General features: G+C 51.0%; 2 protein-coding genes across 4 annotated transcripts in view; both read left to right on the forward strand.

Moving 5' to 3' along the window:
* Nucleotides 1-22851, forward strand: part of SLC29A3 (solute carrier family 29 member 3) — a 174511-nt gene that overhangs the window by 127732 nt on the left and 23928 nt on the right. The gene's annotated exons all lie outside the window — the stretch shown is intronic.
* Nucleotides 1-22851, forward strand: part of UNC5B (unc-5 netrin receptor B) — a 57666-nt gene that overhangs the window by 26375 nt on the left and 8440 nt on the right. For all 3 annotated transcript variants that reach the window (XM_055720368.1, XM_055720366.1, XM_055720367.1), the window contains exons 2-7: nucleotides 13909-14130; nucleotides 17805-17948; nucleotides 19734-19837; nucleotides 20744-20924; nucleotides 21470-21637; nucleotides 21966-22130. In XM_055720368.1, coding sequence (XP_055576343.1) covers nucleotides 17807-17948; nucleotides 19734-19837; nucleotides 20744-20924; nucleotides 21470-21637; nucleotides 21966-22130 — 760 coding nt within the window. In that variant the 5' untranslated portion in view covers nucleotides 13909-14130; nucleotides 17805-17806. The remainder of the gene's footprint in view (nucleotides 1-13908; nucleotides 14131-17804; nucleotides 17949-19733; nucleotides 19838-20743; nucleotides 20925-21469; nucleotides 21638-21965; nucleotides 22131-22851) is intronic.

Here is a 22851-nt window from a genome sequence, read left to right on the forward strand (position 1 = left end):
CCTTGCCATGGGCTGCATTGTTAGGAGGGTTCTCCTGTACTGTAAGAGGATGGGAAACTCATTGCACTGATCGTATCCAGCATCTTGATGGATTTTGTGCCAGCACCCAGCACGTTGCTTTGCTGAGGATGTTTGGAAGGGAATGGGGGGAACAAGGAGAGAGTAAAATAGCCATGTAGACCGTGGTTTTTTTTTTTTACAAAAAGATTAAAACATTTGGATTAAAGTAGTTTGTATTTGATCAAGTGAATGCAGGGGTTAAAACAAGAAAAAATAATTGAAAGAGGGTCAGGAATGGTATTACATAAGGGAATGCTGTCGGCTTAGGGGTAGGGAGGAGGGAAAAAAAACCCCTTATCTAAAAGTATTATATGTTCTGGCATGTCAGGAAGTCCCAGCAATCGCTGTAACCAAGAGCTATTACAAATGCAGCCGTGGAGTTTTCCTCTCCTGGAGAGGACCTGGAGCAGAACCGGTCCTGCTGCTCGGCAGGCTCGTTCAGCGGATGCTCCCCTGCCTGTCCCCCTGGTTCTCAGGGCATCCACTGTAATATCTGCCAGGCTCAAACAATCGTGGGGAAACAAAAAGAAGCTGGTAGTGTCCCTTTAAAAATGTGTATGTTCAGCTCTTTCTGGTCTCCTCTCACTTCATCTTTTCTTTTTTTTTTTTTTCTTTTTTTTCTTCCTCCCTTTGGGGTTAAGGCCCCTTTTCCTCTTTTCTTTCTCCTTCTTTCTTAATTGCCTGTTAAATAATTTAAATATTTAGGACTAAAGGGCTTCAATTATCCATTAATTTACATTAGTAATTTATATATCAGGCTGAATGGACACACTGTTAGTGTAATGGGTCCCTGTGGACAGGCAGAAGCTGTGCTGCAGTGCATTTTCCTGGAAGCAGAGCTGTTTCTTTACACCTCCCAGCCTTTATTCCAGGCGCGTGGGAGGGAGCCCGCTGCCTGCACGCATGCGGGGTCAGGCTGCTGCAGAGTCCGGCGCACTCCTGCACGCTTGCAGGTGGCAAATGCAACCCCATCTCCTTGGGTTTTGATGCAGCTGCTTGGGGTTTGATGCAGCAATATTATTTTTTTTTTTTAGTTTTTATTTCTTTGCTGTTTGAACTGTGCTTGCAAGAGCCTGGCACTGCCCAGTGCAATTCCAGCACTATATGAAGCAAACCTAAATGTACCCTTCTGACCTCGGCTACAAGCAACACTGTCCTTAGGAGGTTCTAGCTTATACTTAGCACTAGATTTGAGACTAAACTGTGGCTTTGAATTCAACCAGAAGGGCTGTGTCACTGTATGGGTCTGCATTTTATGATTGCTGCTTGCTGGCACTGAGGAATACTGTTTGGGGGCTCCTGTAGGCACTGGGGGGCTAAACTGGAAGAGCTCATCGTGCTTCCAGGAAAGCTTGTCTATCTAGGAGTGGGGAGGATCCTCAACCTCATTTGCTGCCTCCTTGGCCAGGGCGTGCATTGCAAGCTCTGGTTTAAGCCTTGCCTATAGACAAGCCACCTGGCCAGGGCTGAACACATCACATGGTGGTGGACATGTTCCTTGGTGAGGACAGGGTTAATTTGGGAGTCACAGCACAGGGCAGCAGGGGATTTCTGAGGCTAAGCCCCTTGGCCGAAGCAAGCTAAAGCCATCCGTGGGCGCTGTGGGGACACTAAGCCTTAGAGGCCAGTGTCCCTTGGGTGGTGACAGCTGGCTCTTCCATCCGGTTACCCTGCGCCAGGACAGAGATGGGGCGATACCCCAAATCTTCCCCAAATGGTATTTTTGAATGCAGAAAAATAGGTATTTCAGATGCTTGTCCATGGCTGGTTTGCACCCAGCCTGATCACCAGTAGCCCGGACTTGCTGGCAGCCACGGTGGCCAAGTCACAGTGCCACGGCATTGCAAGCAGCTAGTCCAGCCAGGGCAGGGGCAGCCAGACATCATCAGGATCCATGCTTGCTGTGGCATGGGCATCAGGCAAGAGGGAGGCTGTTTACTGATTGGGCTCCAGGGAAGAGCAAATTGGAGCTGAGCTCCGTGACTGCAGCATGCCGGGGATATGGGAGCACGCCCTGCTCTGCGGGGAGGCTGGCCCATGGCTCTGGGTGCAGAGCTCTGCACAAGCCCTGCCTGCCCTCCCAGAGCAGAGGTCACTTAATGACTCTGATTACCAACAGCATGGCCATATTTAAAGCAATTAGTGCAAATCACTTATGGAAATGAAGCCGCTGAGGGATGGAGAGGAGAAGAGGACAAGGTTGGAGGGCACAGTGTTTTTTTCCTGCTTTTTCCATGTGCCATGCGCTTGATGCTCAATATGCATGATCCTTTGCCCCTGTTCCCTTGAGACCTTTCTGGACCACCTCTGGTCCCTCTGTCTTGCTGCACATCCCTTGGAGTTGCCTCTGAGACCTGCAAGAGCCGTTTCACTGCTAGCTTGACTAAGGCTATGCCTTGGGTGCCCTGTATCTGTCCTAGCCATGCTCCAGTTCTGAGGTTGGAGATGCTCAGTGCATTTGTGACCATAAAATCTCTGGATTCAGTGTCCCAGACTTTATTTAATTTGGTAGCGTTGCACCTTGCTAGCACGCATCCTAATTTTTTAGGGAAATTTTTGTCAACACCTTGGGGTCTGGTAGCATCAAGTGAGGAGGGAGGGAGGGAGGGGAAGGCATGGGAGGGTGCGTGACTTGTGTGTCAGTGTATTACTACATGTAGGTCTGTACAGGTTGCAGAGTCAGTGGGGTGCAGCTGCCATGTGGGGTGGCACAGACTCCTAAAGCTGGGGCATTTCCAGCCCTGGCACCTCCAGTGCCAAACAATACCTACACTGAGAAGGGGAGGATGCTTGCAGGGAGGCTGGTCCACCTGGGAGTCGTGGTTTGGACTGTGGGGCAGAGCAGGAGCTTACGTGCTGAAGGACAAAGGGAGGAAAGAGAAACTCAGCGCTGTGGAACATGGTCTGTGTCCAGAGAAGAAAAGGTGGAAATTCCCAGTGGTGAGAAAGGAAGAAACTGGCTTTGGCAGCTTGGGGTCCCATGGTATTTAAATGCCAGGGAGCATGGGGAGAGGAGGGGAGGAAGGTGCCAAACAACGTTAGGAAGCTCATGAAGGCTTCCCACCTTGCTGTTGGTGGGAATGGAAGCGTGAGGGAAAAGGCTTTGTTTTTTGTAGGGGTTTCCTTCCACTGGAGCATGGGGTGTGCAGACGGGGAGGCAGCGATGGCAGGCACCAAAAGTAGGCACCCACCAGAAAAAAAAACCAAAAACCCAAAAACCCTCCCAGCTTTAATCAGTTCTTGGTTTTTTTGCTCTCTGTAAAAGCAGGTGTGAAGTGCTAGGAGCCCAGCTGGCTCCCGGGTTTAGAGGGAAAGGAATACAACTAATCAAGGTAATTGCTAAAATCCTTTTGCAACCGGCCGGAGACCTCTCTGTACTGTGATGGGAAAGCCAAGCTCTGGTCTCGGGTACCTGCTCTCCTACCTGCTCTTGGCTGCAGGGTATAAGAGAGGCAGGGGGATGGGGTAGCCTTGTCCTCTAAGCTAGTCTTGCTGATTGTTTCATTTTTTTATTTTTTATAGGGATATTGCTGAAAGAGGGGGGAGAGAAAAGTCTTAATATTTGATACTCAACATCAGCAGGGATTATTTTTTTTTCTAAATCTTTTTCTATCCCTGCTCTCCTCCTCCCCCTTATTTTCCTTCTGTGTGTCCCTTATTGTCATAGTAAAGTGAGAAGGGAAGAAAAGGGCAGGGAAAGGACAATGAAAAGCAAAATGTTTCCAGCCTCCGTTTGTGGTGGGGGGGGGTTCTGTTGGTTTGGTTTTTTTTTCATAGCAACAAATCTGAAAGATTAAGGGCAACTTTAAAGACTGTTTAATAAAGGGACCTTAATCAGCCGCTCTTGTGGTGTTCCTCCCCCAGTTGAATTAACAGGGAATTTGGGGCATCAAATAGACCTTTTGTTGGTGGTGGGGCTTTTTATAACTAAAAATTAATGTAATTATTAAAATGATTTATAATCAGTGCAGCATTGCACTAAGCACCTTCCTCTATTGAATTTGGGTGGCCCATGTGGTGGGAGATGACCCCGGCTAGTGGGTCTGGCGGTGAGAGCCCTGGCACAGGGAATGGGTGCTGTGGGTGCTGGGGAGTTGGTTGGTGCTCCCAGCCCACACCTGCCACCGAGCGAGCTGTGGGAGAAGGGTGGGAAAAGCGTTGAGGAAAGTAGGGCAGCATCTGGCGAGGGGCCTGCGGAGAGTCTGGCTGGAGGCAGCGGGGAGCATCCTTCCAGCCGGCTTTGGCTTCCCAGGGCTTGCAGGAGCTACTAGGGAGGAGAGTGGGTGAGAAAAAGACAAAAAATGGTGATGAAAGAAAGCTTTCTCATATTGTACTGCTCTTCCCTTCTTTGCAGTCAGCTACCTAAACGTTTTGCTTTACCTGGTTGGGCTCATGCCATCCCTTGCTTCCTGCATCAGCTTCCTTGGGGTGGGACATGCACAGCCCTCCTTCTCTGGATTTTGGCACAGAAGTGCCACCTAGGACCATCAGACCTTGTGAGCCACTTCTAGAGGGCATGGCTGGGTTGTTACCACTCATTGTTTGGCATCTGGATGCTCAGGGGGCAAAACCTGCTCCCCCCCGGGCTTGCAGCCCCCAGTGATGTGTGTGTCCGGGCAGTGGTGCTTGGAGCCTGGATGGATGCCCGGTGGGCAGCACAGAGCATCCTTCTCTTCCCAAGGAGCACCGGGTGGTTTGCAGCCCTGCTTGCTGCTGTTTAAAGTTGCTTTTCATGCCCGAAGCCAAAGCAGTCGCCTCCGGATTTGCACGTTAAGGGGGAAAAAAGAAAACCATTGCAAAACAGCCGCCTGGAAATTGCACTGTCAAGGGGAATGCTGGGGAATTTACATTTTTAAATATGTATGTAATTTGGGCGAAAGGGAAATAGCTTTCTGTCTGTAAAACTGGCAACTTTCTTTCTCACGGAGTTAGCATTTTAAAACTGCATTGCTCATTTGATCAGGAGATTTTTATTTTATGTTTTTTCCAGGGAGAGATTGCATCTTGCACTTGGTTTACTGCAGTTTGAATGATAATTAATAATTCCTTGGACTTTCTGGCATTAACTGGGGCAACAAGTCCTTGTTTGTTCCTTGTTTTCTTTTCCCTTCTCTCTTTTCTTGTTGAAATTATTATTCTTTTCACAACAGAAACAGTACATGCCATACATGTGAATAAACAGCATATTACCGCATTATCCGCTGCTGGCTTTTTTCTTTTATGAGCCATAGCAAATAAATAAAAGTTCTTATAATTATTATATCCATTAAAAATAACGCTGTAGCTCAGTAAACAGAACAAACTATACCAGAGTACCGCTACAATGGAATTAAAATAGCACAAAGAAAATTGTCCGTGCCCATAACAAGAATCAGTGCTAGATGAAATTTGGAGATAGTTTTCAAACATAACTGCTTCCCTGAAGGAAATGTGTAAAATAGCACAAAAGAAATGAGCACAATAGAGCGTAACAAGGATTTGCTACATAATTCCTCCTCTTTTCTTTCTTTCTTTTTCTTTCTTTCTTTCTTTCTTTTTTTTAAATTCATCCTCTTTTCTGTGGGTATTTACGGGGATTCACCGAGGCTCACAGCTCTGCTCTGTTAAAACTTGAAATAACGAACAATTTACTCCAATCTGCCTGCATCATGTTATAAATCTATATAATGAAAAATGAAGAGGTTTGTACCATAAGGGATCTCAGCTGTTTACACTTCTCAGGAGGCTTCGCCTTTGATTATCATAATCATAAAGATAAACAAAAGAGTAGTGGCTCCATAAATACTCCAGCATAATGCATAATCAACAAGATAAATCTCTCTCCTCCGAACTCCCAGCAGGGGAAGTTGCTGCCAGAGCCTGGGTGTTTCTTCTCTGGAGATGGTGGTGGTTGGGATTTGGGTTGGATCCTCTTAGCCGTGGCTTGCAGTAGCACAGGGGTGCTCTGGTGGGATGCCCCATGTGAGGGCACCCTGCTTTTAGGTTTTTCTTTTAGGTTGCTTTGCAAAAGCATGACCTGGGGATTTAGCTAAAGAGATTATTTGTTTTATTTTGGTCAGGTGAAGTGGTTTTTGATCAATAAGGCTGTTGCATGCAAAAACATCCTTGATGCTGCCCAACTCCTTCTTCTCACCTTTTTCTCAGCACAGCCTTTGCTTTCTGGTCTCTTTTTCCCCCTCCCTGTCCAGTCCTGGTTTAATAAAGGTGTGCAGTGAGGGAGGCCAGCTGCAGGCTTTTCATTTGGCTGGTAGAGGAATCTGCTTATTTTTTTCCAAGGGTGTAATTAGGGCTGGCTGGGTACACCCCCTCATTACCCACGCTGGGGAGGAATGTTCTCTAATTATAATGTTTGCCTGCTGCCAGGCAGGGAAAACTGCTCACCCAACTGCTAGAAATTGTCTGTCTGTCCTGGTTGTCTGTCTGTCCCAGGCTGAGTGGGGTCCTCGATCAGCTGGAGGTGATGGGATGGAGGGACTGGGCTCACTCGAGGCTGGATTTACCCTGGGGGGTGATGCCACTTTGGCAGGAAGGAGATGCAAAGGGACTGTGAAACCCCTGGGAGAGGGCAGTCAGTGGGGGAAAATAAGTGTGTTTGTCAGGCAGAGATGTGTGGCAGAAAAGGTTAAGCGGTTCTTTCCAAATTTAGTTATGAATAGAAGATTGGTGAGAGTAGGGAGGCTCTGTTGTGTTGCGTGGAGGGGGACAAGGGGCCGTGGCAGCAGCATGTCGGTCTGTCTGTGCTGCTCCATATGAGGGGGTTTCCCCAAATGCAGCCCATGCAGCCAGGCTCGCAGGTGCTTTCCCAGCTGGTGGGAGCAGGACGGGTGGACTCCACTTCTTTGGAGGGCAGAGAGGAAGACCCTATAAATGCATGACCCCAAGGTGGAGCAACACCTTCTTGCAGACCCCAGCACAGTGCTGGTAGGGAGGGTTGAACATGGCAACGTATTGAGTGCTGTGTATTTTTGGTCCAGCCTCAGCTGAGTTACTATTGCATGTGCTTGAGGGAGGTGTCAGATGCCACCCCATGAGGATACCAGTGGCTGGACATTCCCACAGCTTTTTGACCTCAAAATCCAGCCTTGCTCTAGGCTGGTGATGAGATGCCAGGTACCCGCATTTCTCATTGCTACCCCTGAAGGCTCCATGCTCAGTTTTTTGGCCTCTGCAGGCAGCTTGGGACTGTCCCATCCCATCCCCTCGGAAAGGTTAATGAGCGCCATGCTGAGTTAATGAGGCCGGGGGGTTACATCAGCAAGCTGCAGCCCTCGGGGACGGCAGTGCCAAGGGCCTGTTACATTCCCTGCGTCTCACTTTCATCAGCGCTTCCCTGCTTGTGTCTAAACCTGCTCTTAACAATTCAGAGTGTTTCAAAGGCACAAGAATTTGTGGGCTCTGTGTAAGGAGGCAGCAGGGAGAGAGCTCCACTTGGTGCCAAGTGGCTTCAAATCTTCCAAACCCATCCTCAATGACAGCCTTTATTTTGGGTCATCCTCCTTTCTCCCCGCTTTGCATGCCATGCGACATGTCCGCAGAGAAGGGGCAGTGGGCTGTGGCTTTGCATGGCACTGCCCAGCCTCATGGAGGATTTGTCTTTGAAGATGCCACTAGCTGCCAACATCTCCTCAGCAGTGGAGCCCCATGTTGGGGTGCTTCATGTTGCAGGACCATGCTGGTGTGCGGGATTTGTGCGATGGAGAGCAGAGCAGGGAGGAGAATGGGATGCTCTGGGAAGAAAGGATAATGTTTTGGGGAGAGAGGATGCGTCAGGGTGCCTTTAGGAGGAAAAGCTGTACTATGTTTTACTGCTGGACCTGTAATTATCCCAAGGCGGCACTCTGCGGTAGGAAGCCCTTGGGAACAGGGCAGGCCTGTTCTCTGAGCTCAGGGGATGAACTGAAATGTGGTGGGATGAGGACTACATCCCACGTGATGACCCTTGCTAGGGTGGGAATGCCTTCAGGGCTTGTATCAGGGGTGTTCTCAGTCCGGCAGGTATTCTGGCATGGGAGTGAGCCATGCCGATGCTGAAGCTCCAGCATTGGAATTTGCTGGAGCTTCAATGGCAACAGTGCTAATCCCTACATGAGTCTGTTTTTACATTTCCCCTGGAGGCAATAGGAGAGGGGATTTGGAGTGGGGGGAAAGCCCCACTCCAGCCTTTCAGACACATCCTCTAGGCAAGCCAGTGGCTGGAGCATCCCCACCAGCCTGGTGTGTGGAGCCAGAGCTGTCCCCATCCCCGCTGGGGGATTGGGAACACAGGCAGCTCTCCTCCGGCACTGGAGATAAGCTGTTACTTTTTTTTTTTTTCCCTCCTTCTACCAGAGGATTTCTACCCACCGGGCAGTTGGGAATGAGTTTAACTGTTGCCTCTCAGGCCCTTGCCCAAAACTGTGCTTGCCCCAACATAGGTGTGAATGGGGGGATGTGGAGGCAGAAGGGGTTAAGTGCCCACCGACACTGAGATTTAGTTGGAGAAACCCAGGTGGAGAAACCCAGGCATCCCTGCTTAATCCTTACATCGCATTCCTGCCTGCCCGGTGCTGAGGGGAGGGATGCGTGGCTGTGGGTGATGGGCACCTAGCTGGCTGCTGCTAATGCTCCTGTAATCTTCCAAATATTTGGAGGGATAACAATTGCAGAAGAGAGGATTTTAACGCTTTCCTGCAGAGGTTTGCTTGGCCATTGCTGCAAGAGGAATTGCTTTCTGGGCTGATCATTCCTTGTGCTGTGTGTTTGGGGTATTGTAGGGGTTGTTAATGCTCAGCCCTGGCTCCAGTGTTGCTCCCAGTGCAGGCTGGTGGGGCTGAGTCGTTGGTTGGGGTCACTGATCTTCCACCAAGCTGCAAACGCTGGCTGCAAACATCTGCAAGTCACCCCCCAGGGAACAGATGCTGCCGATAATCCAGCTCAGCCTCATCAGATTAAAATGTGTGATGAGGGACAGGGGAGAGGAGGCTGGGGAGGAAGGCAGGCATGGGTGCCTGTTCCCCTCCGCCGTTTTCCATCCCGCTGCTCCTACCACGGATCATCCTTGGGGCTTCAGGGTTTAGTCCTATGGCTCGAGCCCCGAGCTGCCCCCTTCCTTGCCTCTCCTCCCCGAAAATACGGATCAGTGCTGAAGTTGCTGCTCTAGCCTGTCCCATAGCACTTCGTGTCACAGCACCTGACTGCGTGCTCCAAGTAGTGTGAGACTGTGGGATGGCAACAGCCTGGGATTTAAAAAAAAAAATAAAATATCCCAAAAGGGAGCTGGGAAGCCGGCAGCCACCTCCAGCGGGAAAGGGGGAAGCCGGCAGATGGGAAACCCCTGTAGATGTCTGCCAGGGAAATGATGATTACAGTCAGTGCAGCACACTCAAATATTTATTAGTTTGTCGCTGCTGAGAGTTTTATTGCTTGTCTGATTGCAGTACTGGAAATCCCGGCTGTGCAGGGGTCCTTCCCTGGCTTCGCATGCAAAACTGTCTCTTTCGTGTGCTGCTCCTGGAGCCCATGGGCCGAATTGTCACCTCAGGTGGGATCAGAGCAGCATTGGGCAAAGCAGAAGAGACCCCTGGGCACATGTGGGTTAAAGCATCCCTTCGCCAGGGTGATGCTTATGGCCAGCTCCTTGCAAGCACCCCTGTGAACCCTCCTGCTGACAAAAGGTCTTCGCTGGCATTAACACTGTCTGAATGTCCCAGTGCATACCCCCAGCCTGAGGTTGGCTGCCTAGCCTGGAAAAGCCAGAGTCCTGCTTCTTGCAGGGTTTCTTACATATGCAATACAACCATAATATTATTATTATAGTAGTGTTATGCAAGACCATTGCAGGGAGGGGTTGTCCTAGCAGAGGATACCCTCTCCTGCCTTTACAGGGCCATTTATCGATGTCCTTATTACACCAGAGCAGACCAAAGCATTTCCCAGGCTCTCCATCCTCCACTTTTTTAATCCTGGCACTGACAGCACCTCATCCTGGCTGTGCTGCAGCTATTTACCCTCCTGTCCTAGGGAGGAAGGACCACATGGAGCTGATGGTGTTGCACCATTGGGAAGGGGCTGGGGGTTTTTTTGATATTTTGCAATTGCTGCTGGATGATCAGGGCAGCTGAAAGCAGCAGTCGTTCCTCCACAGAGCACAAGCAGGCATGCTTTCCCCCCCACCGACTATATGTGGATTTGGGGGGGGCCCTGCCATGATCGTTAGCAGAGCAAGAGGTTTCCCATGCGGCGGGTGGCCGGGTGTCAGGATAGGGGATGAAAGGCTGGGTTGATGGCTTATGATAAATGTGCCCAGCATGCTTCTCCTCCCTTTTCTCATCCACAGTCCCTGTTGTTCCTCTGCCTTAATTCTTCCCCAGTGCATTTAAATACCAGTGGCTATATCATGCTGGAGCCAAACAGCCTGCCCAGCTGCAAATGCTTTACTTTGACTGCACAGGGCTGGTTTCTGGATGGAGAAATCAGCCTCCGCCTGCTTTGCTCCCATCCATGAGCAGACAGGAGCCTGGGGGAGTTGTGGCGTTGGGGCTCTGCGGCACAGCCCTGGTTAAGAGTATGCCACGAAAAGCCCATCATTTTTTCCCCTGTCTCCTGTTAGAGCTGCTTTCTTGGCCCCAGATGTCTCTTGGCCAGAAATAAAACTCTCAGCTGTTGTGAGTTTGCACGATTTAAACTTCCCCAGCAGCCAGGATGCTCCTGTCTTCAGAGGTCTGGGTTTTTGGGGTTCAGACCTTAAACTGAGCAGGTTTTTATAGTCACTGAAAGCAGATGCTGGAGGCGAAAGCAGATACCGGAGTCTGGCTGGGGCTGGGCTGATCAATCCTGTTCCACCACCCTTGTCCCCAAAGTCACTGTGCCCCCTTGGAAAAGAAACCTGAAGCGCTGAGCTTGAGAGTCCCAGCACGGATTTGGGCATGTCCCGTCTTGGCGCAAGGGGCTGGATGGGACCCGGTGGTGGGAGGGTGGTGGATTTTCTGTACCACTGGTGGTGGTTCAGCCCCTCACCCTGTGCTGGGGGACCACAGTGACTCCTCCTGCAGATGATTATGGGTGAGTCACAAATCTGTGTTTTTCGTCCCTGTCAGGTCATGATACCCTGTCCCCACTCCCAGATCCCCTCAGATGGCTCAGAATCTCTTACAGCATCACCAAAATGGTGGTGGGGTGGGAGAAAATGCATCTTCAGTGTTGGCTGCTGGAGGAGGACCTCTCCTTGCCCACTGTTTTGGGTCAGGGGACACTTGCACTTTGGGGTGTCACCCCCGTAAGGGAAGGTCCTTCCAAAACTTGCCTTCTTCAGGGGCGTTGGGTCTTTGTGGGTCACCCTTATGGTGCTGGTTGGGCTGCAGGACTCCTCACTTGTATCCTGGGGTGTTAGACCTGGACTGGGGAGGGGAGGGGGGGGGGGGGAAGCGCAGAAAAAAGGAAGAAAGAAAAGAAATAAAAAGCAGCTGGCACAGATGCAGAAAAACTTAATGAGGAGTTTCAGGCCCACATTATGGCCAGGGATAGTACATCTTGGAGTAAATACCATCTCTACCACTGCCCTCAGTGGTGTCTGACGGGGACAGAGGCTGGCCTGGGACAGAGCTGGCAGGGGGGAGCCACCTCTGTCCTGGGGATGGGTGGCAGATGAGCACCCCAGGCATTGCACCAGTGGTTGTTGGAGGGTGTTGTGCAGCCCACGCTACCCGCGCCCTTTCCCACCTGCTGAGCTCGGGTCCGACTTCACAGGCTGCACACTGCAGGGATGCAGAGAGCATCATTTTGGAGAGATTTTCACATGAGCCCATGAGTGAAGTTTTGCTGGCTGCCTCTGTTGCCAGCTAGATTATCTCCTGCCAGCCCCTTTGCCAGCAAATTTAGATTTGTGGCATTGAAGTGGTTTAAAAAAAAAAAAAGAAAAACAAACAACCAAGAAAACAACAACTCAGTGGATACAAAATTGAATAGTAAATTGAAAAAGAAAAAAAAGTGTTATTTACTGCTGTGATACAGGTAAGAGGCTGCTCAGCAGGACAGGGGAGCAGGACCAGTGACCTGATGTGAGCACAGGGATAAGTGTGGGACTGTTCGGGGAGGGGGGGGCTTGCACCTCCTCACGCCTCCATCCCCCTGTCCGCAACGTGGCCCTGGGAAAATTACAGGTCTGCAAATGAGATGGGGGAGGAAATGGCCAGCAGTGGAGAGGTGAGGAAGAGCCAGCCAGAGCAAGAGAGAAATTAGCCCGGAGTTTAATTCATTGTTTCCAAAAGAGCAGTTAATGGATTATGACAAATGTCCTACCGCTCTCCCTTAGTGCTGTGTTAAATGGAAATGGAAAGTCAATTTTCCTAAATGGATTTTAAACGACTGACCTCGTGTGTTTTTTTCCCTCACTGACTTTTGCTTGGGAGGCAGCTTGGTCGTGTTGTTTTCTTGATGCATCTGATTATTTTTTTCTTCTTCTCCTTACCTCTTGGAATTCTCTGATTCTCTCCGTGCAGCACTGCTCCTTGCCAAGGGTGACTAAGGGAGTGGGCTCCTTTCTTCCTTGCCAGCTCTGGAGATGTTATCGCAGGGCTGGGGATATTTACTGTTTTCCTGCACGCTGCGGTGCCTGGAGCTGAGAATCACAGCTCTCACTGGGGGAAGAGAGGAGGAGGAAAGCCTCATAACTCTTTTAGGTGTAAAGAAAAGCCTCATGATGTGACCTGACTGCTAGTGAGATGCCCAGAAACAACAGGTTAAGCAGTAGCATCCCAGGCTGTGTATGTCGTTTATTATCAGTCCTGTGATATTTGGGTTTGATCTTAACGGGAGAAATGGCTGGAAACAGGTTTCCTGTGCTGGATGCTGCAGATGATCCCCCAGCGTTGGTCACAGCATCTTCCCAAGCTGGTGCTGGGCACAAGGCACCCCGAGGCTCTCTCTCTTCCAGGATATTATGTCCCTGGGTGAACACTGAGGTGCTTGCCCCTTTTCAAGGCTTTTCTTTTCCTGGCCAGGGCAGACATGATCAGTTTTTCTGGTTATTTTTTCATCTAGATTGTTTTAGAAAACAAACAAGCAGGAAGATGGAGATCACCAGGGCACTGACTCAGTCTGGTTTCTGGGGTGGGATAGCGTGAATCCTGGCGGCATATTTGGGTGATGTTCTCTGAAGGTGGCTGGGCTGGAACCAATCGCTCACCTGTGGTGGGCAAATGGCAAGTTCCTGGGGGCTGCACCAGCCGAGGCTGCTGGTGTCCCCCCCATACTGTGTGATGCTGAGATCCAAGAGTTGATGGGGTGTGTGTGTGTGTGTGTGTGTGTGTGTGAGGTGTGGGGGGTGAGATCCCAAACACGGCTCCACCAAAGAGGGGATGTGTGAGATTTGTGCTGGGGTTGTGGTCAGCATTCCCAGCACAACCCCTGCCATCATTTTGCTCTGAGCATGCCTGTGCATTCCTCATGGCTGCAGGAGGGAGGCTTGGCATGGGTGACACCAGCCCCTCTGGAGCCTCTCTGTGTCCCTGTCACTATCCCTGGACTTTGGCTTGTTTGGATTTTTTTCCTCATGGTGTTCTCTCGCAGGATTGCCCAGGTTTTGGGGTTGGCCAGGGCTCAGGGTATGGATGAGGGGGCTGGTACCCAGGTGAAAACAGGGTGCGCTCCACAACAGCAGCTCTCTAGCTAGCAGAGATTTGCTTTTCATAGTTTTTTGGGAGCCTCCAGCCCTCTTTTGCTTTTCCAAGCATCCTCAGCAAGAACTGTTGACGCCACTGTACGCAGGGCAGTCCTGGGAAGGAGAAGGAGGGATGAAACAATGTAGGCAGGAGTTACATCCCTGCTGCAATGGGACTAAGAGCACTCCCAACCCTCTCACTCCCCTGGCAGGGCTGGAGTACAGCGATGTGCTGCCCGACTCCTTCCCCTCAGCTCCGGCGGAGACCCTCCCTCACTTTCTGCTGGAGCCACAGGATGCCTACATCGTGAAGAACAAGCCGGTGGAGCTCATCTGCCGTGCCAACCCTGCCACCCAGATCTACTTCAAGTGCAACGGGGAGTGGGTCAACCAGAACGACCACGTCACCAAGGAGAGCCTGGACGAGGTCACTGGTGAGCAAAGCCACCCTGGCATCCCCCTGCCTGCCCTTCCCCTCTCTTCTCTCCAGGCACTCCTGCTTTTTTCTCTCTTGCACATCGATGCTGGAGGTGATTCTCCTCCAGGTAGACCAACAGGTCTCTGATTCATTTTTATCATTCCCAGGTGACTGCAATCTCATGAGGTTGCTTTTGTGTGTTTTCTACCTCCTTGGTCCATGCACAGCTTGTCTCTCCGTATCATCAATGAATTTTGGTAGAGGAGCTGCCCCTTTCCAGACCTTTGATGAAGGCACGATGATGGTATGGGTCACCGTACCATATAGAAGCTTGGGGAGATCAGCACGTGTGCTTTGCACACTTACCCTTTTGCAGAACTTAAGGTTGTTAAATGGGGTTTGAAAGGCAGCACGTTTAAAAGTGATTAATGAAAAGGAAACTCTTCCTTAGAAAATGCCTAATCAACACGTAGGAGTCACTGCCATGAGGGGTGGCAAAGGCTGGTAGCTTACTCCGGTTCACAAAGGGATTAGATGTTTAATGGATAGTGAGAACATTTGCAGGTAGAATTTGAAATGCCTTTTAATGGCAGATGAACTATTCCCTGCCTCGGAGGACAAGTCAGCTGCTGTCTGTCTGAAATACGTGTGTCTGTGGGGAGGGAGGGGGCGGTGGGCGGTGAGAAAGGTGGTTTAGGCATTTTAGGAGGTGTCTTATTCCATGGGGTTGGACTCTGCAGAGTTGCTTGTCCCATACTTTGAAACATCCCGGCATGAGAACAAGGTGTGAGGCTTGGATATATCAATCACGTTTCCCATGTAAGGTCTGTTCTCTACAAATCCCTGAGCACGTGGCATCCCTCATCTTCGGAGGGCTTTAAACCAAGGTGGCCTTTTGAACTGCTGCAGTGTTGGCCCCAGAAGGCAGGCTGGGCTTAGAGGAGAGACTTTGTCAGCCTGGAGGAGCACAAGTATTTTTACAGAGTCTCCTCTGGTCCCTATGATTATTTTTTTTCCACAGCCTTGCTCTTCCCTGGCATCTCCTCGTTTCTTCATCTAGTGCTAGCCCTGAGCCAGTCCTTGCTTGGGTTCATCTCTGAACCTGCTCTGCAAAGGGAAGATAATTTCTTTTCTCTGCAGCTTTTTGAGTCTTTCCTCCTAAAGTTGCTTCATCCATTCCTGAGGTGGTTTTCTTCCAAAGGATCTCTTTGTGAAGGATGGTGAAAAACGTGCAGGAAGGCTGTCCCCCTTCTCCCTGAGGCTGTCGGGCAGACTGGCAGCACTGTTTCTCTTTTTCAGGGTGCATCTCCACCTCCCAGCTCTCATGGAGGCCAGATTTGAAATCCTCAGCAGTCTAGGGCAAAGTCACTGCCGATTACTGACCAAGCAACCTTCACTGATGGGTTATTAATTTATTTATAACGTATGGCCACGCTGGGTCAAGCCAAAGGTTCATTTGCCGTGTGTGTGGCAATGGTGGTTGCTTGGGGGAAGAGCATTGAACCGGGACAAGGAGGGAATGATGGACCCTGCTTTGTTACCCTCCCAGCTTTCTGCAGTTCATGATTAGGGACTCCCTCGTCCGGTGGCAATATCTTAGTAGTATAGTCCAGCTCCAACTGGATTTTCCACCCTCTTAATTTGTCTAAATGCTGTTAGGACTCATTTCTCCTCTGGATTGTCCCAGAATCCTGCAGCAGGGATTTTCATGGCTTAGTGATGTGCAGCATGGAAAAAGCACTGTATACTTGGCCCCACTATTTGCTCCACCTCTTAGGTGAATCCCCCTTACCAAATAACTTGCCTCACATAACTCTTGAGCAAAACAGGCTGGAGAAAATACAGCAGAAAGGGAGCAGAAAATCTGTGCAGCAGGAGCTTACCCTGTTTTAGGAGGGACTCATTTGCTTTGGACCAGCATCTCCCTCTCAGATCCCAGTCTGCAGATGCAGAACATGTGCCAGCAATTTGGGGAGGAAATGGTGCACGCCACCTTCACCCAGGCTTCAAACATGGTATTGCTGCTATCAGTGAACAAGCCGACAATACCATCAGCGTGGAGGTGATGCCGTGCATGTAAAATTGTGCCGGTGTGTGCTTATATACCCAGCAGCTACCCTAAGAAAAAAGGAGTTGGAACCAAAATGGTTTACTGTGCTAAAAAAATCTGCATTTACAGTGCCTGCCGTTTGTAGGGAAAGCTGCTACAAAGGGCACGGGGGAGAGCTGGCCACAAAGCGATTGGTTAGCATGGTTAGTTGTTCGCAGCTTTTAAAGTGTCCTCAGTTAAAAGCTTGGAAAAAGGGACCTTTAAAAAAAAAAAAACACCAAAAACCAAAACAACTTTTAAGATGACGTGTGTTGAATGAGCTGGGATCAGTAATGCGCTGACTGCGTCTCATCCAAACAATTTCATGCGGAAGAAAGCAAAAATAGGCCAAGTCAGAGAGGATAATTCAGGTGGGCGAGAAGGGACAGTCAGTAAGAGTGGCTGTGTTTGAATGCCTGCAAGCCCTTTAAATAGTCACTCCTGTGAGCCATAAGCTGAGTCTACAGTTTTGGGTAGTCTTTTTTGCTTTCAGGGGTTACAGGGATAGCAGGGCATTTGCGGAATGCTCCCTAACTTTCAAGGCAGCTCAACCCCCACCCCACCAAGGTTTTCCAGAGAGATGAGATGGTTTCAAGCCATCTCCGTCCTGGGTCCTTCTAAAATGCCCAGAGTTTTCCAAAAGTGCTTGGCCCAAATGCCTTTTCTTTTTATTTTTCCCCTTAATAGTGGCAAAATAAATTGTATTTCCTTGGTGCGTGTTTGTCAGCTCTTCTGCGGGAAGGTGGCAGAGAGACAGTAATTGCTCCTCGCAGCACTGGGAGCAAGCTAACAAAATTACAGCTGGGGAGCATGCAGCTCTCCATCACCGTGAAATTGAGGCCTTTTTGTAAATAGAAGCTGCAAAAAAAGGGCAGGTATTGCTTAAAATAAGGAAAAATAAGCCCCGAGTCCCTCCTGCCCTTGGCAACAGCCATGCCATAAGGGGCTGATGTGTCAGGCAAGCCTCAGCATCCTGTGGTCCAGGGGACTGTGTCCTAGAAGTGGTGGTGCCACCTTTGTCATTGCACCCCTGCCACAGCCAGGGTGTCCTGGCAGACTTCACGGGGGCATTGGGAGGTTGTTGGAGGTACGTAACCCTTTTTGGAGTCAGTGGGCATGAAGCATCATCATTGTTGAATGATTTCCTTAAGATCTTTTATTTGTCTTGTTATATCTGTCTTTAAACGCCAGCTGACAGAGATGGTTTCTGCCCACAGCAAAGCCTTGGAGGCATCCTTCAACCCTGGGGGGTGGGAAGGGGTCTGGTCAGGGATGGGGATGTTGGTGCCAAGGGAAGAGGGATGGTGAGGGAAGTGATGCCTGTGGAAATGGTCAAGAGCTCCTGGTCCTGCCCAGCCAGACTGGGGAAGAATAAAAAGAGAAGACTCCTCTACATGAGCCATTGCCTTGGCTTCAGCTCCAAGTCACCCTCTGGAGGGAACAGTCTCCCTGATTTGAAGAGGTGCCAAACCCAGATGCCTTCGAGATGCCTCCAGCCTGCTGCTTCTATCCTTGAGCTTTGTGTGTCCACCAGCCCCTTTCGGTTTCCATTCTCCCAAGTGCTCCTGCTGAGCTGATGCCATCCCTCTGTCGCTTTTCAGGGATGCTGGTGCGGGAGGTGCAGATCGAGGTCTCCCGGCAGCAGGTGGAGGAGCTCTTCGGCTTAGAAGATTACTGGTGCCAGTGTGTGGCCTGGAGCTCCGCAGGCACCACGAAGAGCCGCAGGGCGTACGTCCGCATAGCATGTAAGTGCCCAGGATGTGTAGTGCTTGCCCAGACATGACCCCTCTGACAGCGCTCCCTGCTTCTCTGCAAGAGCTGTGTTCACCTACCTGCACTGCTTCAGCTCACAGTCTGTTAATTTAGTTCAAATGAATCCTTCTCCCACCTTCTTTTCCAGTTTGGGAGCCCCAAAAGGGTCCCAGAGGGTACAGTCCACTGATTCAGAAATTGTTTGCAAAGCCTGAGGTGTGACCCTGGATCCCAGGATGAAAAAGCAGTGCTGTCAAGCCAGGTGTGTGCTGCTTCTGTCAGCAACACCAGCTGAAATAGTGGCCAAGTTGTTCATTCCTGGCTTTCTGGGACCTCTGAGACACAGTGGGTGCAGCTGAGTGGGGTTGGCAGCGTCCAAAATTTGGCTCCCTGCTGAAAGCAGGGCTTTTTGGTCAGTTGGAGATGATCCATCCTTGCTGGATGGCCCTGGTCTTAGGTCCCCATCACAGCTTTACCTTTGCTTCTGAGCAGGCATCATTCCTACCTGCCTGGGCGAGAGGCTGTGGCACTACCTGGGTTAATACCGCATTGCCCATCAGCGTGCTCAGCTCTTCCCAGTGCTTTATTATCGTTAATAACCCAGCGGTTAGCACCTTGCACGCTTTGCCTGAATCAGCGACTCTGTCTCCCTGGAGCCCCTGCTGTCATATGTCACTTCTCTAAGCTGCTGTTTGCGGGTGTCAGCCTGATTAAGGGTGAGTTAATCGGGCTGTTACCCGGCTGAATTTGCTCTTTTAGCAAATGAGATGGCAAAGCTATAGGACAACAGCCAGGCTTCCCCAGTTGTAAACAGATTTTGCTATTAGAGGGCTAATAATCCAACACATTATCCAAAACGGAGGTGGCTGGTGAATCAGCTATGCTGTTGAAGGATTTAGTCAGAACAGGGAAAATGTTACGAGGCACAGGGCTGGCTACTGAGGGAGCCGATTTGTCCAGCCCCAGCTAAGGGCTTGGTGTTTCTCACAGCCGAGCAGATGGAACGAACCGAGGGATCACTGCCCTTCGCAAGCGGAGCCGCAGCTGTAGAGGGCTGGGTGCCGTAGCAGAGGGTTGCAGCACCATCTAGTGATGCTCGTGCTCCTTTCAAGGCTCTGGAGCAGGACCCTTCCACATCTCCCACGTCCCTGGGGGCTCTGCTGAGCTTCTTGCCTCTCCCCCTTCCCCAAAGCACTGGCCAGCCCCTTGCTGAGTGAGCCTGGCTTTTCAGTAGCATCCGTTCCCTATTTCGGCTCCAGTGTGATGGCCAGGTTTCCAGCGAGTCTGGGGATGGGGCTTAGCCAGGACTGACTGGGGCAGAGCTGAGCAGCAAGGCCCTATAGCCCTGATATTTGGGGATTCATTTTGGCACTGACGTGGGAGCCGGAGCTGTTGTGTAAATCTCATTTTTTTCTCCCTTCAACAAAGAAGTGTCCTGGTGCAGAGTCCAGAGGTGAAAGGGAACGTGAGGGTTGAAAAAACAATAGTTAAGCTGAGGTTTAGCCCTAAAAGGAAAACACAGGAGGGGTTCTAAGCTTGCAAGCACATGAAGGAGGACAGGCATCATCTTTGAGCAGCATGTGCTGTCCCAGATCCATCCTGGAAAAGATGCTGCTTTGGCTCCTTCCTCCCAGGACATGTTTTGCTTTAGCTGTGCTGTGCCAGAGGGACTTCCCTAGTCGTGGGCCCCTGGTGATGCTCTCTCCCCACCAAGGTTTTGCAGGTTGCCTTGTTTCTGCAGTGGGCTGGTAACCCCTGGGTTTTCCTTTCCCTCCCAGACCTACGGAAGAACTTCGACCAGGAGCCACTGGGCAAGGAGGTCCCGCTGGAGCATGAGGTCCTGCTGCAGTGCCGCCCACCTGAAGGGGTGCCGCAGGCTGAGGTGAGCAGCTCAGCAGTCAAAAAAATGGCCAGTGGGGTGTCCCCTCCTGTCCTGGGGAGAGACAGCACACATCCCTGCAAGATGGCTTGCAGCTGTGATGGATGGCCTCGTGCTGAGACCGTCAGCTTTCATTATTCAGCAGAAGTGTTTATATCGAGCAGTGGACCTGCTATTCTGACATCTAATAACAGACGTAACCTCAGCACCTGCTCAACCCAGCCCTCCCATGCTTCCTGCTATGCCATTAACCCGTTAGAGGGAAGATCTAACAAGGGGGCACCCAATGATTTTTCTGAAGGGGAGCAGTCACAAGTGCAAGCCAAGGGCTGGGGAGGTCAATACAGATGGGTTTCCCTAGCACAGTAGCAGTGCTTCCCTTGCCCACAGCTCCGTCAGCCCCCAGGAGGTGTGCGTTGGTGGTAGCCACAACGTCACATCCTTGGCCAAAACAGCAGTAAGGTACCCCTGCCAGGCCTGGTTTGGCCCAGCTTTCAAGGAGAGATAAATATATTCAGAGGCAAAGTTGGCCGGTCAGTGGTTGTGGTGCTGAGGGTATCGGTGGTGTTGGTGATGAAGATGAGAGGGCTGTAGTGCACATCATAGGCTGGTCCAGGGGGTTTTTGCTCTCTGTCAGGGCTGGTGAATTGAGCTCCTCCAACCTGATGTTTCTCCTTGCTTCTGCCCACACCTGCACTTGGTGATGGCATCAGCTCGCACCATTCTCAAACAGCCTAGTTAAGCAATTGTGTCTTAGCTTAACTTTGGGGCCCTTGGAGATCCTCATGGTGGGGAGCATGTGGGATAGGCATTTCCACTGAAACCTGTGACAAGTTTTCCATGACTGAGTGTTCAGTTGTTGTTCAGCTTAATCGCTATCCTTACACACCCCTTCCTTTGCATTGCCAGGTGGAATGGCTGAGGAATGAGGATGTCATCGATCCCACCCAGGACACCAACTTCCTGATCACCATCGATCACAACCTCATCATCAAGCAGGCCCGGCTCTTGGACACTGCTAATTACACTTGCATGGCCAAGAACATTGTGGCCAAGCGCCGGAGCACCACAGCCGCTGTCATTGTCTACGGTAGTGGCCCTTGCTCTTGGGGAGGGGACCTTTGCTGATGACCTTGTCTCCAAGCCAAGGGGAAATACAGGCACTTCCTGGGAGTGGTAGTAGTAAACCCCACCAGAGCATTGCATTAGATTAGGCAATAGCCAATGTCTGCAAAACAGGAACCTCTACCAGCTTGCACAGGCTGCAGGTATTTCCAAGCCTTCTCAGTTAGGTACAAAGGTGAGGGGAGGTTGAACCCAGCCAGATTGCTTTGACTCTCAAAGCAGCTAATAAGCTGCATTTGGCTGAACTTTGCTATGAAACCAAAGATCTGTTGTGGCCAGATGCAAAAATACTTGCGAAGTGGGAAAAGGACCAAAGCAGGCTTGAGCACCTTGTGCATGGAGTATGTGACATGAGAAGGAGTTTCATGATTTGCTTTTCGTGAGGGTGAGCTGTTCCAGCGTGTCACAGATGTTGTAAGAACAGAGGATTCAGCGAACCCTAGGCTTAGCTCCAGATCCTGCTGAAATGGGCTCCATTGACGTGTTAAAACTGTCTGTCTCCTCGTGCAGTGAATGGTGGCTGGTCCACCTGGTCTGAGTGGTCTCCTTGCAACAACCGCTGTGGCCGGGGCTGGCAGAAGCGCACCCGGACGTGCACCAACCCTGCGCCGCTGAACGGTGGCTCCTTCTGTGATGGGCAGCCCTTCCAGAAAATCACCTGCACCACCCTCTGCCCAGGTAAGGCGGGTTCGGGAACCGGTCTGCCCACACTGCCCGTCCCCCCGGGTTACACAGCCCAGCTGTGCTCCCAGTGTACCCCAAGCAGAGAGGGGCTCAGAAGACCAGTCCAAAGCACCTTTCAGTCTGCCAGGACTTGAAAGAGCTGCAGATGTCTGCAGAGATGCAACTTAGCCTCCCCAGACAGGGGCTGGGTTTGCTGGGATAATGTGCCCCAGAGGTCTCTGGAAGCCCTGAGATGGGCGCTGGCACCTTTCTGCTGCTGGAGGGATCCCAGCACTGGGGAACAAAGGGGTTTACTGACATGCCTGTGTTTGGTGGCCCACAGTGGATGGAGCATGGACGGAGTGGAGCAAGTGGTCAGCATGCAGCACTGAGTGCACCCACTGGCGCAGCCGTGAGTGTGCCGCCCCAGCTCCCCGCAACGGCGGCAAGGACTGCAGCGGCGTGCTCCTCGACTCCAAAAACTGCACCGATGGGCTCTGCATGCAGAGTGAGTATGCAGGAGGGTGGACAGGGACTGGTGCCGTAGATGATGCCAGCAGCTGTGGTGCTCTGGCACATGGCTACACTATTGCTGGCAGTGCCTGCAAGTTGATGGGGCAGGCAGTGCTGTGGAAGGCACCTAATTTTTACATCGTGCCTTTAACAAGGTTTTTTTTAACCGGATTCACCCCTTTCAAAGCTAGTTCTTACCCAGTGGAAAGAAAGGTTTGGGGATTTTTGGTGGGATCTAGATGTCCCACCAAGCCTTCTGAAATGGTGCTGGATTTGGGGTCTCTGCTGAAATAAGGCTGGTCGTGGTTACGGGGGGCAAGCCAGGAGGGGTTTCTCAGCCTCACCATGAAAACACCTGGCCTGGATCATTGCTCAGCAGGAGCTCTGGAGCAGCAGGTACAAAAAAGCCCAATAATGGTAATAATGGTTCTGCTACACTGAGTGGGCACGTTGAAGGCTGAGCAGCCGATGCTGCCACCTGCTGCTGTGTGACACCACTGTCCCCTTTTATGCTGCCATGGCCAGAAATGCCCAAAGTTAGCTGGGGACATGCACCCCGGGGACTGTCTGGCCATGGGAACGTCCTTGTCACCATGCTTCTACTTGGCTTTTGCATGCCCTGGGGAATGATGCTGCTCTCCAGTTCCTCCCCACCATGCTAGGGCTCCTCATGCCCCCCGGGCTGGCTTCCTCCCCTGCCTTCTGTTTCATCTCAT

This window comes from Falco cherrug, chromosome 9, assembly GCF_023634085.1.
Source record: "Falco cherrug isolate bFalChe1 chromosome 9, bFalChe1.pri, whole genome shotgun sequence".
In the NCBI taxonomy this organism is placed as follows: Eukaryota; Metazoa; Chordata; class Aves; order Falconiformes; family Falconidae; genus Falco; species Falco cherrug.